This window comes from Microcebus murinus, chromosome 11 (assembly GCF_040939455.1).
Source record: "Microcebus murinus isolate Inina chromosome 11, M.murinus_Inina_mat1.0, whole genome shotgun sequence".
Taxonomy (NCBI): Eukaryota; Metazoa; Chordata; class Mammalia; order Primates; family Cheirogaleidae; genus Microcebus; species Microcebus murinus.
Window position 1 is genome coordinate 56,790,479 of NC_134114.1, and position 18,150 is coordinate 56,808,628.

Here is an 18,150-nt window from a genome sequence, read left to right on the forward strand (position 1 = left end):
TTTTTTAATTTTTACTTTTTTTTTTTATTTCAGCATATTCGTATAATGTTTTGTCTACAGATTCTAGTGCTGTGTTTCTTAAAGAAGAGCAGGAACCTAAGTATGTGTGAATTTATAGCTTTTCATAGAATAATGGCAGCCATCTAAATTTAAATCTCCCCATCCGTTCTCCTTAAAAACCACATTGATAATGAAAGAGAGTAAAACCACTCAAATTGCAAGCCTACAACACAAGCAGGAGACAGCATATTTAAACCCCAGATGATAAAGTGAGGAAATAACCCTCTGAAGAGTCAGTGTCAGCACCCACCCTAGGGCAGAGTCAGGCTAGGATTATGCAGAAGGCGCTGAGTGGGTACAAAAGGGGAAGGGACTCAGATCATGTCTGATAAGGCAAACCCCAGAAAGAGAGGGTTGCACCTTACATGACAAAATGTTGATATGGGTCTGATACCTAGTGGATCAGAGCAATGGAGTTCAAAGAGAGTCCAAGGAAGTGACTTGGACACAGAAGTGTGCAGTACGAGAGTGGCTGTCTGGGGCAGGCCCCATGCTGAGAGACGAGCAGAGGAAGAACAAGTGTCTTTTGAAAGATGGATGGTAAAAGGAAAGAAGGAAGTGGCCAAAGACCAGGGTTCTCCTAAAATAACATAGTATCTTAGAATCATGAGAAGGCAGTGCAGAAAGAAAGGAGGCAACATTTATTAAAAGAAACTGCACTTCACTGCAGCAATATATGGTGCTTTTTTTATTATATCAAAGAATAGAAATAGTTAACATTTATTGGGTGCATGAAATATGCCAGGCCTAGTGCTCAGGTCTTTTTCTAAGATATGTTTTTAGTTCTCATAGCAATTTTATGAAATGTCATTATACTCATTGTACAAAAATGATATTAAAGGTTCATTAATATTGTTCAAGGTCATACAATTGGCAGAGCTTATTTTTATCTATTATCTTATTTTTATCTATTTTTTTAGGGATTTAATTGTGTTATTTTATTTTTTTTAATTTCAGAATATTATGGGGTTACAAATGTTTTGGTTACATGGATTGCTTTTGTACTGCTTGAGTCAAAGTTAAAAGTGTGCCCATTACCCAAATAGTGTACATCGTACCCATTAGGTATGATTTCACCCATCTCCTTCTCCTCCCTCTACCTACATGGTTTCCATTGAGTTTTATTTCCATCCATAGATAGCCACATATAGAAGATAGAAACAGAATCCATATCTCTCACTACTCATAAAAATTAGTTGAAGATGGATAAAGACTTAAATCTAAGATATGAAACTATAAGAATTTTAGAAGAAAATGTTGGAAAAACTCTTCTAAATATTGGGTTAGGCAAAGAATTTATGAAGAAGACCCCAAGGGCAATCACAGCAACAAAAAAATTAAATAAGCCTACTGAGGGCTGTGTGCCTCCAGGGGCGGATCGGCGTCCTAGAGGGCAACCCTCCTCCCAGGAGGAGGCCGTGCGCCCAACCCAGGTGGCGTTCCTGTGCAGGGAACCTCCCCGCCGGCACCACAGTCCGGGGAGGCCTGGTGGCTTGTGGTCTGGCCTGCTGGCAGAGGCCCAGGAGTAGCTGCAGAGTTGGGGAGGGTGGAAAGAAGCGAGGCCAGCTCCAGACTGCGGGTCTCAGACAGCCCCACCCCCACCTCCAGACTTTCTGGCTGAGCGGGACCATTCCAGCCCTGCCCTGACAGCTTTCCCTGTAAGCTGAGAACAGAACTTTGACCCCTGCTAACGGCCTGAGGGCAGGCTTACCCAACCCAGCTCCGCCCAGAACGAGAGCTGATAACAGGACTCAAAATCAACACCATAGCCTGTTCCTCCAAGCAAACGCCACCTACTGACAGGGGCGGCATCTTGCACAGCCTTTCCACGGCATCCACTGACTCAATATACAGGGAGTGGTCCAATTTCACCCACAGGCACCACCTAACGCCTCAGAAACTAAACAAGGTGTGTGAATACCCAAACAATAACCTAAGGAAAGAAACAACAACTGATCGACATGGGAAGAAGTCAGCGAAAGAACTCAGGAAATATGAAGAACCAAACGGAAAACACACCCCCAAGGAGGAGCACCAGCCCCCTAGAAACGGACACCGACCAAAATCAGGCAACCAATATGACAGAAAAGGAATTTCGTATGTGGATCATAAGAACACTCACCCAGCTGCAACAACAACTCAATAACCAACACCAAGAAAACACAAAAAACCTCCAAGAAATGGAACAAAGGTTCAACAAAGAGATTGACACAGTGAAGAAAACTTTAACCGAAGTCCTGGAGATGAAGAATCAACTCAGAGAACTACAAAATACTGTGGAAAGTCTCAAGAACAGGGTAGATCAAGCAGAAGAAAGAATCTCAGAGCTTGAAGATAACACCTTCCAATTAAATAAATCAGTCACAGAAATACAGCAGAGAAACAAGAGAAAAGACCAAAGCCTACAAGAGCTGTGGGATTATGTGAAAAAACCTAACGTGAGGGTCATAGGTTTAGCCGAAGGGGAGGAAGACAACACTCAAGGGCTGGACAAGCTTTTTGAAGATATAATAGAGGAAAATTTCCCAGGCCTTGCTCAAAATCTCGATATACAAGTTCAAGAAGCCCAGAGGACCCCTGGGAGATTCAATGCAAACAGGAAGACGTCACGTCATGCAGTCATCAGACTGACCAAAGTATCAACTAAAGAGGCCCTTCTAAGAGCTGTAAGACAAAAGAAGCAAGTGACATACAAGGGAAAGCCAATTCGAATAACATCAGACTTCTCTAATGAGACTTTACAAGCAAGGAGAGACTGGGGCCCCATTCTCACTCTTTTGAAACAAAACAATGCCCAGCCTAGAATATTATTCCCTGCAAAACTAAGCTTCGTATATGAAGGAGAAATAAAAACATTCTCAGACAAGCAAAGGCTCAGAGAATTCACCAAGACAAGACCAGCCCTACAAGAAGTACTTAAAACAGCGTTATGCACGGAACATCATAATAATAATCCACGGATATAAAAACAACCAAAACCCAAAGATATTAAAGGCCAGATATTACAATGGCTCAAGACAGAAATCATAGCAACAACATCCAACCCAACAGAATGATCAGTAATCTACCTTACCTATCAGTTCTCTCAATAAATGTGAATGGCTTAAACTCTCCACTCAAGAGACATAGGCTGGCTGAATGGATAAGAAAATACAGGCCAAGTATATGCTGTCTTCAGGAAACACATTTAACCTGCAAGGATGCACATAGACTAAAAATAAAAGGGTGGAGATCAATATTCCAAGCAAATAGAAACCAAAAGAAGGCTGGTGTGGCAGTTCTAATTTCAGACGATTTAGTTTTTAAACCAACAAAAGTAGTAAAAGACAAAGAGGGTCATTATATAATGGTGAAGGGCACAGTCCAAAAAGAGGAGATAACAATTTTAAATATATATGCACCCAACTTAGGTGCACCCAGATTCATAAAGCAAACCTTACTGGAGCTAAGCAAATGGATTAATAGCAACTCCATAATCGCCGGAGATTTCAACACCCCACTGACGGCACGAGACAGATCCTCCAAACAGAAAATTAATAAAGAAATAATGGACTTAAACAAAACTCTAGAACAATTGGGTCTGACAGACATCTACAGAACATTCTACCCAAAATCCACTGAATATACGTTCTTCTCATCAGCTCACAGGACATTCTCTAAGATTGACCATATCCTAGGACACAAAGAAAATCTCAAGAAATTTAAAAAAATAGAAATCATACCATGTACTTTCTCAGATCACAGTGGAATAAAACTAGAAATCAACCCTAACAGAAACTCACATTTCTACACAAAAACGTGGAAATTAAACAACCTCCTACTAAATGATTACTTCGTAAATGAAGAAATCAAGACGGAAATAAAAAACTTCTATGAAGAAAACGACAATGGAGAGACAAGTTATCAACTCCTCTGGGACACAGCTAAAGCAGTTCTGAGAGGAAAGTTTATCTCCATAAATGCCTATAACCAAAAGGCAAGAAGATCACAAATAGACAATCTAATGAAACGACTCAAAGAGCTGGAAAAAGAAGAACAGACCAACCCCAAACCCAGCAGAAGAAGTGAAATCAACAAGATCAAATCAGAACTAAACGAAATTGAAAACAGGAAAGCTATTCAGGAGATTAATAAAACAAAAAGTTGGTTCTTTGAAAAAATAAACAAAATTGACACACCATTGGCTAAGCTAACGAAAAGCAGAAAAGAGAAATCTCTAATAAGCTCCATCAGGAATGAAAAAGGAGATATCACAACTGATCCCAAAGAGATACAAGATACAATTTATGAATACTACAAAAATCTTTATGCACACAAACTGGAAAATGTGGAGGAAATGGACAAATTTCTAGAAACACACAGCCTCCCTAGGCTCAACCAGGAAGAAATAGATTCCCTGAACAGACCAATCTCAACAGCTGAAATAGAAACAGCAATTAAAAATCTCCCTAAAAAGAAAAGTCCCGGTCCAGATGGCTTCACACCTGAATTTTACCATACTTACAAAGAAGAACTAGTACCTATCTTGCAGAAACTATTCCACAACATCGAGAAGAACGGAAACCTCCCCGACACCTTTTATGAAGCGAATATTACTCTGATACCAAAACCAGGAAAGGATGCAACAAAAAAAGAAAACTACAGACCAATATCCCTAATGAATATAGATGCAAAAATTTTCAACAAAATCTTAGCTAACCGAATCCAGACACTTATCAAAAAAATAATCCACCACGACCAAGTGGGCTTCATCCCAGGGATGCAGGGATGGTTCAACATACGTAAATCTATAAATGCAATTCACCACATCAACAGAAGCAAAAACAAAGACCACATGATTCTTTCAATAGATGCAGAAAAAGCTTTTGACAAAATTCAACACCCTTTCATGATACGAACACTTAAGAAAATAGGCATAGAAGGGACATACCTAAAAATGATACAAGCCATATATGACAGACCCGTAGCCAACATCATACTGAATGGGGAAAGACTGAAATCATTCCCACTTAGAACTGGAACCAGACAAGGCTGCCCACTATCTCCACTTCTATTCAACATAGTGCTGGAAGTCTTGGCTACAGCAATCAGACAGGAAAATGGAATCAAAGGTATCCAAATAGGGGCAGAAGAGATCAAACTTTCACTGTTTGCTGATGATATGATATTGTATCTAGAAAACCCCAAGGATTCAACCAAGAAACTCCTGGAACTGATCAATGAATTTAGTAAAGTCTCAGGATACAAAATTAATACACAGAAATCAGAGGCATTCATATACGCCAACAACAATCTAATTGAGAACCAAATCAAAGACTCAATTCCCTTCACAATAGCAACAAAGAAATTAAAGTACCTAGGAATATATTTAACCAAAGAGGTAAAAGACCTCTACAGGGAGAACTATGAAACACTGAGGAAGGAAATAGCAGAGGATGTAAACAGATGGAAATCCATACCATGCTCGTGGATCGGCAGACTCAATATCGTCAAAATGTCTATACTACCCAAACTGATCTACAGATTCAATGCAATACCTATTAAAATCCCATCAGCATTCTTCACAGATATAGAAAAAATAATTTTACGCTTCGTATGGAACCAAAGAAGACCCCGAATATCAAGAGCAATTCTAGGCAACAAAAACAAAATGGGAGGCATTAATATGCCAGATATTAAACTATACTACAAAGCTGTAGTAATTAAAACAATATGGTATTGGCACAAAAACAGGAATATTGACCAGTGGAACAGATGTGAGAATCCTGATATAAAACCATCCTCATATAGCCGTCTCATCTTTGACAAAGCAGACAAAAACATACGCTGGGGAAAAGAATCCCTCTTCAATAAATGGTGCTGGGAAAACTGGATAGCCACCTGTAGAAGGCTAAAACAGGACCCACACCTTTCACCTCTCACAAAAACCAACTCACGCTGGATAACAGACTTAAACCTAAGATATGAAACTATTAGAACTCTAGAGGAAAAAGTTGGAAACACTCTCCTAGACATCGGCCTGGGCAAAGAGTTTATGAAGAAGTCCCCAAAGGCAATCACAGCAGCAACAAAAATAAATAAATGGGACATGATCAAACTACAAAGCTTCTGCACAGCCAAAGAAATAGTCATGAAAGTAAACAGACAACCTACAGAATGGGAGAAAATTTTTGCATCCTATGCATCCGATAAGGGACTGATAACTAGAATATACTTAGAACTCACGAAAATTAGGAAGAAAAAATCAAATAACCCCATTAAAAAGTGGGCAAAGGACTTGAACAGAAATTTTTCTAAAGAAGACAGAAGAATGGCCAACAAACATATGAAGAAATGCTCAACATCTCTAATCATCAGGGAAATGCAAATCAAAACCACAATGAGATATCACTTAACCCCAGTGAGAATGGCCTTTATCAAAAAATCTCCAAACAATAAATGCTGGCGTGGTTGCGGAGAGAGAGGAACACTCCTACACTGCTGGTGGGACTGCAAACTAGTTCAACCTCTGTGGAAAGCAATATGGAGATACCTTAAAGCGATACAAGTGAATCTACCATTTGATCCAGCAATCCCATTGCTGGGCATCTACCCAAATGATCCAGTGACACTCTACAAAAAAGACACCTGCACTCGAATGTTTATAGCAGCACAATTCATAATTGCAAGGCTGTGGAAACAGCCCAAGTGCCCATCAATCAAAGAATGGATTAATAAAATGTGGTATATGTACACCATGGAGTACTATTCAGCTCTAAGAAACAATGGTGATATAGCACACCTTATATTTTCCTGGTTAGAGCTGGAACCCATACTACTAAGTGAAGTATCCCAAGAATGGAAAAACAAGCACCAGATATATTCTCCAGCAAACTGGTATTAACTGAGTAGCACCTAAGTGGACACATAGGTGCTACAGTAATAGGGTATTGGGCAGGTGGGAGGGGGGAGGGGGGCGGGTATATACATACATAGTGAGTGAGATGTGCACCATCTGGGGGATGGTCATGATGGAGACTCAGACTTTTGGGGGGAGGGGGGGAAATGGGCATTTATTGAAACCTTAAAATCTGTACCCCCATAATATGACAAAATAAAAAAAAATAATTAAAAAAAAAAAATTAAATAAATGCGACTTGATTAACTTAAAAAGCTTCTGCACAGCCAAGGAAACAATCAACAGAGCAAATAGACAACCTACAGAATGGGAGAAAATATTTACATGCTATATATTCCATAAGGGGCTAATAAACAGAATCTATAAAGAACTCAAGCAAATCAGGAAGAAAAAAATCAAACAACCCCATTAAAATGTGGGCAAAAGATATGAACAACAGCTTTTCAAAAAAAGATAGACTGATAGCCAACAAATATATGAAAAAATGTTCAAGGTTACTAATCATCAGAAAAATGCAAATTAAAAACACAATGAGATATCATTACCTAACCCCAGTGAGAATGGCTTTTATCCAAAAGTCCCAAAACAAGAGATGGCGGCATGGATGCAGAGAGAAAGGAACACTTACTTATATGCTATTGGTGGGACTGCAAAATAGTACAACCTCTATGGAAAATAGAATAGAGGTAATAACTCAAGGAACTAAAATGCTTTAAAAGTGAACAAGTGGTCAGAATTGAATATATTATTATAGATTTAAGACTAAAAACTGTGGATAAAGAGAGAACAGTATTACGTGTCATATGCTCTGATAAGGTAGAAATAATACAACTTACAATAAAATTGGAAGAGAAAGGAGAGAGAGAGGGTAAAGTTGCATAAACTACTTGATTTCTTTATGGGTACTAAATAGAAGTTGAAGATGTCATTTAAAGGTGACAAACCAAATAGAGGGTCCTAAATAAGAAAAAAGGGCCAGGTGTGGTGGCTCACACCCATAATCCTAACACTTTGGTAGGCTGAGGTAGGAGGATTGCTTGAGGCCAGAATTTCGAACCCAGCCTGAGCAAGAGTGAGACCCTGTCTCTACAAAAAAATAGAAAAATTAGCTGGGTGTGGTGGTGCCTGTAGTCCTAGCTACTTGGGAGAGGTAGGAGGACTGCTTGAAGCCAGGAGTTCGAGACCAGCCTGAAAACATAGCAAGATCCTGCCTCTACAAAAAATAGAAAAGTTAGCCAGGCATGGTAGTGTGTGTCTGTAGTCCCAGCTATTCAGGAGGCTGAGGCAGGAGGATCACTTGAGCTCAGGAGTTTGAGGTTGCAGTGAGCTATGATGACACCATTGCATTCTAGCCAGGGTTGCAGAACAAGACCCTGTCTCATAAAAAAAGAAAAGAAAAAGAAAAAAGAAAAATAAATAATAAAGGAACTAAGAGAATTATATAAAGATATTCGTATGATGGTAAATACTATAATAAAATATAAACTGTTCTAAATATTAAAAGAACTAGTAAATAAAAGATCAAAGATAAAAAGTAAACATAACAAAATATGACAAAGTTAAGAATAAAAAGAACAGTCATAGCAATACATATAAACTTATATACTAAAAGAAAATGTTTTCAGATTGGTGCACAAAGAAAAACCTAACACTATATTCAACAACTATAGAACATATATTCTTTTTGATAACACATGGTATAGATACCAAGAAAGAGCACATGCTGAGCCAAATCTCACATTTATTATAAAAGGATTGAAATAATAAAAAATATGTTTTCTGATCACAACAGAAATAAACTAGAAATCAATAATATAACTAGGGAAAGGATGAAATACTTGGAAGCTAAACAACATACTTCTAAATACATGGGTCAAAGAAGAAATCATCATTTGCACCATTCTCACTATTATACTTACCAATAAGATAATAGAAATATATTCTTTCATATGCAAAAATTCAGAAAAACTTAGGCCAGGTGCGGTGGCTCACGCCTGTAATCCTAGCACTCTGGGAGGCTGAGGAGGGTGGATCGTTTGAGCTCAGGAGTTCAACCAGCCTGAGCAAGAGTAACACCCCATCTCTACCTAAAATAGAAGAGTTTGAGGTTGCTGTGAGCTAGGCTGACGCCATGGCACTCTAGCCAGGACAACAGAGTGAGACTCTGTCTCAAAAAAAGAAAAAGAAAAATTTCAGAAAAACTTACCATTTACGTACTCCTGAAAAACTACTTTAAAATATTAACCAACTAATCAAAAAAATAATTAAACTTAAGAACTAAAGAATGGAAAAGTTATAAAAGTATTGGTAACATTAAAGATAATTAAACATAAATCTATATGTATATAATTTCACTACATGTGATTACAAAGTTGAATGCAGAAGAAGAAACTTCTTTTGGAAAGAATAGTTGTAAGATTTATAATATTCTCTTTCAAAAAGTCAGGTCTATGATCCTAAAATGAATTAATAAATACTTGAAAGTGAGAAATAAGCAGGAAAATATTGGTCAAGAAAGTAAAGGCACAATTAATTTTTCTTTGGGTACTCTGCTCCCAGCAAAGGCAGAGTAACCAACAAACTAGATTTACTAACCCTTCTGCCTAAAACAACCCAAAGAAAATCAGACAGAATATAAAAAACAACAGTTTTCGAAACACTGAAAATCAAGCAAAGGACAATAATCCTTGAAAGATTGGAAACAAAGGAGGCCAGTCTGGTCATTGCCCGGCTTGCTACCTTGACAGTTTCCAAGCCCTGGTGCAGGGAAGGGCAACTGAAATGGAGCCCAGTGGACTCCCCAAGTTAAGGAGACAGAGCTGAAAGTCCAAAGAGACCAAGGAAACTAGAGTTCACAGGTCAGAATACCAGAGAAGGGAAAGCTGTATTAGAAAGAGGATCCGGGAAATTTACAGAAGACCCCTTTAAAGCATTTAGCTGAGTAATGATCAGAAGATGTGTGTGAGTGAACTATCAGTAACACAACTGGGGAAAGAATCATCTGGTAAGATTACATGGAACCATGCTCAGCATTACAGCAGGGTTGGGAGCAGCACCTACTCCCATCAGCCAGCCGGGAAACACTGCTAAGTCACGGGATATTGGGTGGGTTACTAGAGAGGGTTTTGACTCAGTAGTGGGGAATGAATGATTAGCCCTACACTGAGCACTGCTCTTGGTCTGCCTAATAAACCATACAGACAATACCCCAAAGGATCAAACTGTTTCCAAGTAACTTAACTGCATCTCAGAACAAAGAGAGAAGATTTATAAGAATACAAAAATATCCAGCACCCAACAAGGTAAAATGTGCAATGTTTGGCATCAAATCAAAGATTTAAAGGGATGTGACCCTTTAAATGAGGAGAATAATTAATCACAATCTACCCAGAACTGACACAGACTTTGGACATTAAAATGGTTATTATAACTGTATTCTGTATGTTCAGAAAGTTAAATATAAATAGATATATGGAGGATATTAAAAAGACACAAGTTGAATTTCTAGAAGCTACAATGTGTGAGCTAAAACAATACTGGATGGAATTAATCAAAGATTAGACATTGAGAAAAAAAATTAAAACCTTGAAGGCTTAACAATAGAATCTATCTAAAATAAAATACAGACAAAAAAGAATCTTTTAAAAACTGAAAAGAGAACTAGTAAGCTGGGGGACAACTTCAAGCGTCCAAGTGAAAAGAATGAATATGTATGTTCTTCCTGAATTAATTGACAGGCTTACTCTCATTCAATCCAATTTATAAAAAGCTTTTCTTTTAATTTAACAAAATAATTTTAGAGTTCGTCAGAAAAACTTAAAAAGTGAGACTTGTCAAGAACATTTTGTGAAGGAAATATAAGGAAGGAAAGGCTGATAACTATTTCTACCAGATATTTAAACATACTCTAAAAATACAAGCTTCAAACAGTATGGTATTAACATGAGAACAGGTAAGTCAGTGGAGTAAAACAGAGGGCACTAAGACAGATCATAGTACTAGTAAGAAGTTAAAATACAATTAAAGTAGTACCATAAATCAGTGAGAAGGGAAATAGTATTCAATAATCAGTCTAGGTTGTCTTGTCAATATTCAGAATAAAGTATCACTTTGGATCAGAGGTTCTTAATCTGGCTCATGGACCATCATGCTTCCTTGGGCTTCATAGTATCTGTGAAAGTGGGGTGAAAAGTGTTTTTTTTTTTTTATTTTTCCTTTAACTTTCTTCTTGAAATGATATCCATGGGGAGGGAGGAAGTCTTTATAACATATTAAGTTTTTAAGATATTTTACATTATCAGATAATATTCAATTGTCATCATTGTCATGTTATGACATCTAAAAGAGTTCCCTATTGATGAAAAAGAAAAAACAATCCTACTGTTGGGATCAGGGGTTGTGCTTTAAGTTTAACTGAAATTTAATTAAGCTTATCTTTAAGTTTAATGAATGATAAAATTATTAAAAATAAATTTATGAAATATGAATCCTCTGGTTTTCCTTTTTGTCAAACAATCGAAATATCTTCAGACAACCTATAGGCTGCTTATCAAGTTGAAGAGAAGAAAAACCTATGGAATTGGAAGAGCTAGAGAAGCCATATTCCCTAGAAAAGACAAACGTGGTCTGTGGCTTAGAAAGAAGAAAAACTGAAGCAGTTGAAGGATCTCTTATTGCAAATAATGTCGCTACTGCAGAACTGCAGATATGTCTTCTAAACACTTTATTATTTTGAAGCAGCTTTAAGAGAAATTGATAACTATACAACTAGTTTAAACCTCTGGTGCTCTCAGCACAGACAATTCTATTTTTCACCCTTTACTGGCATTCCTATTTCATGAGCCTCTTTCGAAATTTTCAAAAACTACCATTATCTTGAGAATGGTATTTCCATTTCTGGGAAAAAAAGTTCCAGACCTCTGGGCACAGATCAAGTGTCTCTGACATTTGGCCGTCCATTTGTTTTTGCTGCTTTGGAAAAGAAGCTCCAGACGTCAATGTGACTGGCTGGTGGATCTCTCTATCAGCAGGCACCGGTGCTAAATGTCCTGCCACCAATACTGAAGGAAGGCTCACTTAATGCCATGAGAGGCAACGACTTCACTGGGCCAGGGGCTGAATCATTTTTAAAGGAACTTTTATTAAGAAATGGGGCATAATGAGAGTGGTTCTTCACTTACTAAAGGGAAATTTGCTGAATTTCCAGAGAACAAGTCTTAAAATGCTTGATTAAACTTTGAGCAGAAATTTTATGTTTAAGTAAAATGATTTAGCATACTTGGACAATAGTTTTGGCCACATCTTTTGGTTAAAGCCCTGAAGTCACCATTATGTATACTGTTGAATAAAAGAGCTGTTCCGTAACAGACTGGTCACTAGGAGAACATGCTAACACTGAAGAAAGACCTCCAATTTGGGGCTAAATGTAACCAAACTTTTTCCAATTTCTCCACAGGCAGAAGCAAATGTGAGCCAAACTCTTAAAAGGTTGCTTCTGATCAAGGTAATCTTAAGACTGAAATGTGGATTTATAATCCAAAATTTGCCTATATGGATCAACATCAATGATGTGAACTTTGCCAAAGATAATAACCTCAGTATATTGAGGGCAAAGGAAATTACCCATAATGAATGCAACTGTTTCTCAACTCAAGCCTACCTTCACTTGGTAGAGGGTGCTATAGAGCTTTGATTCCATTCGCTACTGTGTGCTTTTACGAGCCAGGGGTTATAACATTTTTGCCATTAAAACAACACAAAACAAAAATCAAAACTCATTGGATGTCAAGCATGCTAGAAATGTTGTCATATCAAAATCATTCAGACCTTTCTCCTACTTCAAGTCAAACCTTTACAGGCTTTACATTGAAAGTTGGTGATAACCTGAATTGAAGTTCAAGTTTTGCTTTGCTTGGAAATTTTTGTTTTATTTCCTTTTTATCATGCAGTGGGCATTAAGTTTTGCATTAAAATGAGCAAGAAAGTCATAGGTTTGTTAAGAATGGTTTTCATTGGTTTTCTATTTGTAATCATGTAGAAAAGAATGTGTCTAATAAATTTATAATATCATAAAATAAATTCTATCTATATTTTTGTGCATATGTTTGGGTATTTTTTTCTGTACATTCACAGTTCACATGGGGAAGATATCCATGTCAAAAACATCAACAAAATTTAAAATAGGAAAAATATTTGCAATAAATATAATAGTCAAAAAACTGGACATAAAGGAAGCCAGTCAGCAAGAAAACAAGTAATTAATGTAAATTAATGTAAAAAGACATGAAGTGAATATTTTCAAAAGAGAAAATACAAACGGAATATAAATAGTTAAAACTAATCTCTTTAACAATAAAAAAATCAAATTAAAAACAAAGCCACTTTGTCTAGAATATTAGCAAAGATTTTTTTAAAGCTATCTAAGGAAAAACCATGAGGAAGATGAGCACTTTCCACCAGTGGAATAAGAGTACATTGGTACAGTCTTTTTGGAAAACAATTGTGTAATATATAGCAAATACTTTTAAAATGGTCACTTTCTTTAGCTTGACAATTGAATTTCATATCACTTATATCTAAGGGGAAAAATACAAAATGTAGACAGTGATTTTATATAACTCGTTCATTTCAGGGTCATTGTTTAAAAAAATTTTTAAAAATCAAAGTTAAGAGAATGGTTAAATATATCAAGGTACACCCATATGAATGAATATACAGTCACTGAAATAGTGTTTACAATGAGTTTCTTGGATGACATCAAAAACCAATGATCAGACATGGACACAGTGGCTCATGCCTGTAATCCCAGCTCTTTGGGAGGCTGAGGCAGGAGGATTGCTTGAGGTCAGGAGTTCATGACCAGCCTGGGCAACATAGTGAAACCCTGTCTCTATAAAAAATATTTAAAAATTAGCTGGATGTGGTGGCTCATGCCTGTAGTTCTACCTACTTGGAGGCTGAGATGGGAGGATTGCTTGAGCCTAGGAGTTCAAAGCTGTAGTGAGCTATGACCATACCAGTGCACTCCAGCCTGGACAACACAGCAAGACCCTATCTCTTAAAACAAAACAAAACAAAATAAACAAAAAACCCCCAAACCAATGATCTGTTGAATGGGAAAGAAAGATATAGTAAAAAAAATTTTACAGTAGCTCTTTCCAAGTAGAATTTGAGTGTTTATTTTATTTTCTGCAGTTTGTAAATTATCCACAATGAGCACATATTATTGACACTTGGGGAAATTAAATTAAATTTAAATTAAACATATCAAGTTTAGATCATGGATAGAAGCAGAAATATCTTAAAGAAGAAAAAACTCATCTCATATGAATGAACAAATAATGAGTATAAAGTTTCAAAATAATTGATGAGAAACAAAGTTGTGTTGCTTGTACCTCCACTTAGCTGTTCAGTGGCATTAACTTTGCTGTGATTTGGATGCTACTGAGTGTTCTGGAAATGGCTAATCACAAACTAATCCTTGACTCCAAATTGAAAAATCAACTTTACAGGCAAAAACAAGAGGAAACAATTTGAGGTTGGTGAGGGTTTTAAAATAATATGAAAATAACATGATTTATAAGAAGAACTAAGATAATAGTTGGGAAAGGTAAAGAAATGACTACCCAATGCTCTAAATTTTACTGTTTCAAAAGTGATCTTTACAATTTGCTGAATTCTCCAAGGAAAACATAGAACCTTGTGTTGAGGAATCATTTAAAGAAGACTATAAAGCTAACTGAATCAGATTTTCCCTTGGGTTTGTAAGAGAAGAGTACCTTTCCTAGTCTCACTCCTCCGCATGCAACTCATGAGGACCCCACTGACTCCACGGTGTGAGAGGCTGAGCAGCCTGGCCGAGTGCTTCCTCCATCCACTCCTAAACTCAGAGGACTTTAAACTTTAAGGTTTAATCTTTAATAGCTGTCAAACTTACTTTGTACAATATCATCGTATGCCAAACCCTACTTTTTTACGTTGAAGATTATTAATTACAGAAAAATTGATAATATAAAAAGCTACGAAATAACTTACATGCCCAATAATTGGGATTGGCTAGATTACGGCATATAAATACTGTGATTATGTGCACTGTGGACTATAAACTGAAACGCCTACAGGGACACGGCAGGTAGCACGAATGAGCAAAGTGGGCCTGTGCTGGGAGTTGGGCGCAATGGAGCCAGTTGGTGGCCTTGTGGAAATGTGGGCCCAGTGATGCCAGACCTTCCTATTTTAAAAAACTTTTTATTTATAAATAATTTGAACTTTATAAAATGTTATAAAAATAAGACATAGTAAAAGAATACCTATGCCCTTTACCTATAATCTTTTATTTGTTAATACTGGAGTCCATTTGAATTCTCTCTCTATATACACACGTGTACATATTTGTACACACAATTTTTTTTTCTGAATCCCTGATATGTTAAATACATCATGGCTCTTTACTCCTAAATACTTCATTGTGTACTTCCTACAAATAGAAACCTGAAAACTACCGTTCTTGAGCTAGGACACCCAGAGTGTGAGGAAGAGAGGGCATGAAAGGGTCTTCTCCCCCTGGCAACTAGGGGACCAGCCAATTAGCTGCCACCACCCCAAACAGAGCTGTAACACCAAACAAAGGATGAAAACCATTGCACTAGACAATTTTCATTCCATCTGTAAAAATAATACCTCTAATAGGATATATATAAAAATATATTAATACATTCTGTACCTTATAAAATATATACTTTAAAAATGATGAGATAAAATTAAATTCAAATACAAGATTCAACGTTTTCTGCCTGCACTCCAAGGAAGCATCTCTCACCCTCTAGGGCACATGCCTCCCCTCCCTGGGGCTTCGCTCTGCACTGTGGAGTCGAAACTGGAAAAGAACCACTGCTATTTCCAAAGCTCAATCCGGGTCCTGCTCCCTGGATGTTATCTCCTTAACATCTGCTAGCTCTCTCCAGCACAACACACTGTTGTATTGCCTTCATAGCTCCTCTCACCACTGGAAGTCATCTTGCTTATATATGTGTTTACTTGAATGATACTTTCTCCCCCTTCTAGAACACAAGCTCCTTGAGAACCAGAATCTTGCCTGTCTTGTTCATCCCTAATTTCTAAGCACCTCGAACAGGGCTTGGCACATGGTGGGTGCTCATTAGATACTTATTAATGAATTGAACTAAGATACTTATTAATGAATTGAACTAAACATACGCCTGGCTCCTATTCCAGCTCTTCCCTCCTGCTTAGTCTTCCACTCTTCTAGCAGGCAACAGGACAGGTTCCCTGACCCCTTGCTGAAAGCTAACGACACCCTCATCTACTTCTAAACAAAACCTCTCAGCTGTAAAGACCTTCCAGAGAGCTGAGAGGCTGGGGCATCTTGTTCTTCATGTAAAACACAGACCCACAATCTCAAATTTAGAAATTAAAAAACAGATATATAATTATGATATCTCTAAAGGCACTTTAAAAAAAAAACCCCAAAAATATATATTTGTAAGCTGAACTGTCGTTTTAACACAGAGCTATCCTTCCCACCCAGTAGGGTCAAGCTGCTCTTGGTGCGTCTGTCCGGGGAGGAGAGAGCGGAAGGTGTGCAGGTACCTGATGGTTTCCCACACGTCGAAGCCATCTAGGGGTTTGGTGCCGTTGGTGTGCCCCCCGGCCAGCTTCACGAGCGTGGGCAGCCAGTCGGAGATGTGGATGAGCTCCCGGTTCTTCACGCCCTTCCGTCTCAGCAGGGGGCTCGCCACGAAGCCCACCCCGCGGACGCCGCCTTCCCACAGGCTCCACTTTCTTCCTCGGAGGGGCCAGTTGTTGCCCCCCGCCAAAGTCTGCCCTCCGTTATCTGAAACACAGGTGGGGCTCGGCATGAGGATGGTGCTAACTCTTCAATACATTTCAGAACAGAGACTTCTATGTATGTTTTTACTGAATGGTGCGTAAGGAATAAGAAAGAAAACTCCTTCCCTCTCCATGCTAACTACCCCACCCCCACCTGACACTGCTGCCCATCCCACAACCATAACCCGGGTCCACGGTGGCACATGTCTGATACAGGACGTTTAAATCCTCCACGTGTAGAGCCACTGAAAAACAAGGCGTTCCCCTGATGGTGTGAACTTTGGAGAGATCCCCGTGGCCAGCAATGGACTAAGTCTCAGATGCGTGTGTGCAACTTTGAGTAGTACAGGAGAATGAGTCCATCGAGGCTGGGGCCTTCCCTGTATATGAAAAGAAAACTCAGAGTTTCACTTAGTGACTTTAAGCTCCTGGTAAGTGGGGACAGCAAACCTTTTCATTTTTCTCTTGGAAAAATGTTCCAGCATTTAAATGGTGAGCTGAGCTGAGCTCTTTCTTAAGTGTGAAAGTTGAAGATTTCTCCAGTGGTTTATAAACGTCTTCATAAACAGAGCAGCCGGGTGGCAAAAATAATTGCGAGAAAAATTCTTCCCTTTTTGACAGGATGGCGAGATAAAGCTTCATCGTGTGCAATGCCAGGGAAGAGAAGGTTTCTCTTCCAAGACAACAGAGGGAATGGTGGACGCTGGAGAAGACAGGGTAGAAGCCACTGGATTGACTCAAGTTAAGTACCTTACCAGCCAGAAGAGGGCTCAGAATTAGGTGTTAAGTTGGACCGCAGAGAACAAAAAGTGATATTTCTTGTATATTGAGGTTACAGAATCAGACAAGCTCTAAAAATATCCATATACTTAGGTGACTTTAGAGACACATTTTAAATAACGCTTACTTTGCGCATGTTATACTTTAATTTAATGTTTATTTAAAAACACTATTATCCAAACGAACCACGTGAGGGCAGTATGACAGATGTGCTGTATAGAGCGTTACATACAAACATCTGTTACAGAAGTCAAAGATCTGGCAAAGCCACAGATGCACATGGGACAAACATTTGTTAAGCACCAGGTACCACTTTGATTTCACATTCTCTCTCACAGAATCTGGAGTCAGACAGACCTGAGGCAAGACACTAACTAACTTTGTGACCAGGGGCAACATGCGACCTCAGTTCCCTCATCTTTAATGTGGAAATAATTTATCTTAGTCTGTTTTGTGTTGCTATAACAGAATACCTGAGGCTGGGTAATTTATCAAGAAGAGAGGCTTATTTGGCTCACCATTCTGGTGACTGGTAAGTCCAAAAGCACGCACCACATCTGCTT

General features: G+C 38.2%; 1 protein-coding gene across 1 annotated transcript in view; it reads right to left on the reverse strand.

Annotated features, from left to right (window-relative positions):
* The window catches only part of ARSB (arylsulfatase B), a 168,760-nt gene that overhangs the window by 76,850 nt on the left and 73,760 nt on the right, over positions 1 to 18,150 (reverse strand). Inside the window, exon 5 of the mRNA XM_076008139.1 lies at positions 16,568 to 16,811. Within this exon, the coding sequence (XP_075864254.1) occupies positions 16,568 to 16,811 (244 nt within the window). The remainder of the gene's footprint in view (positions 1 to 16,567; positions 16,812 to 18,150) is intronic.